The following is a 1179-nucleotide window of genomic DNA, read 5'->3' as shown; positions in this document are numbered from 1 at the left end:
CGGCCCTCGTTCCGTTCGGTGTGCCGGCTGGCTATGATCGCGGCCCGGCAGGCCCCGGGAGGGCTTGCGCCCCCCCCCCGCCGACTGCCACTCAGGATACGAGCCCCCAGGGCGCCTGTGCGAGCTCAACGGGCCCCCGCTCCGGCACCCGCCGATCCCGTGGCGCCCCAGGTGCTGCAGGCGCTGGAGACGGCGGCGCTGGTGCTGGCGGTGGGAGCCCACGTCAGCGCCGCCCTCGCCCAGCGCCAGCAGGCGGCCGCGCTGCAGGCGCAGCAGCAGCAGCAGCAGCAGCAGCAGGCGCGGGGCGGCCGGCAGGTGTCGCAGGCCGTGCCCGCTCCGGCTGGCCCGCTGCAGGCGCCGCCGCAGCCTGGCGGCGGCCTGTGGCTGTCGGTGCCGCTGGTGGCGGCTTTGGCGCTGGGCCGCCTGCGCGCCTGGCTGGCGGCGCCCGGCAGGTGTGTTGTGTTGCCCTGTGCTGCGCTGCACTCTTCTGCGCATTTCGCAATCGTGTGGGGAGATGCCTAGCTTCCCAGGAAAGAACGCTGAGGCCTGCCGCGGCGTCCGCACCTCCTCACAAGCCCTCGCCCTGGCCCTGCCCCGCTGCTGCCGCAGCTCCGGCCCGTCTGGCCGCCTGGCCGAGCCCGCGGCGGCGCGCCTGGTGCGGCTGGAGGGCGTGGTGAGCCGCCAGGCGGCGGCGCTGGAGGCGGCGGCGCGCCAGCTGGACAAGCTGGGCGTGCGCAGCCGGCTGGCGGGCCGCGACCTCCGGCTGCCCATCCAGCAGCTGCAGGCGGCGGCGGGGCAGCAGAGCGAGGTGGTGGTGGGGCTGGCGCAGCGCATGGAGCGGTTTGAGCAGGAGATCAGGGGCACAGGTGGGGCGGCCACACCCCGCCATGCTGCGCCCTCGTGCGCAGAGCTGGCCGGCTGGCCCGCTGCCCGCTGCCTGCTGAATGCCCTCTCCACGCCTGCTCATGGTTCGCCTGCCCCCTGCCGCTGCTGCAGAGGCGCTGGTGGAGGCGATGCAGGGCGTGTCGGCCAAGCAGTTCCAGCTGCTGCTGCGGGTGGTGCAGCAGCAGCAGCAGCAGCAGCAGCAGCAGCAGCAGCAGCAGAAGCGGCAGGGGGCTGGGCCGGCATCGGCCGCGCCGCCGCGCCAGCCCACCACGCCGCCGCCGCCGCCGCCGCCGC

At 76.3% G+C, this 1179-nt stretch overlaps 1 protein-coding gene across 1 annotated transcript in view; it reads left to right on the top strand.

Annotated features, from left to right (window-relative positions):
• Positions 1-171: 171 nt before the first annotated feature.
• The window catches only part of CHLNCDRAFT_135363 (hypothetical protein), a gene marked incomplete at both ends in the record, with an annotated part of 6854 nt that continues 5846 nt past the window's right edge, over positions 172-1179 (top strand). The window contains 3 exons of the mRNA XM_005846744.1: positions 172-452; positions 610-866; positions 997-1058. Of these exons, the coding sequence (XP_005846806.1) occupies positions 172-452; positions 610-866; positions 997-1058 (600 nt within the window). The remainder of the gene's footprint in view (positions 453-609; positions 867-996; positions 1059-1179) is intronic.

The sequence above is a fragment of the Chlorella variabilis genome (genome assembly GCF_000147415.1).
Source record: "Chlorella variabilis unplaced genomic scaffold CHLNCscaffold_13, whole genome shotgun sequence".
In the NCBI taxonomy this organism is placed as follows: Eukaryota; Viridiplantae; Chlorophyta; class Trebouxiophyceae; order Chlorellales; family Chlorellaceae; genus Chlorella; species Chlorella variabilis.
The sequence above is the reverse complement of the archived record's forward strand: the minus strand, read 5'-3'. Positions and strand labels throughout refer to the sequence as shown.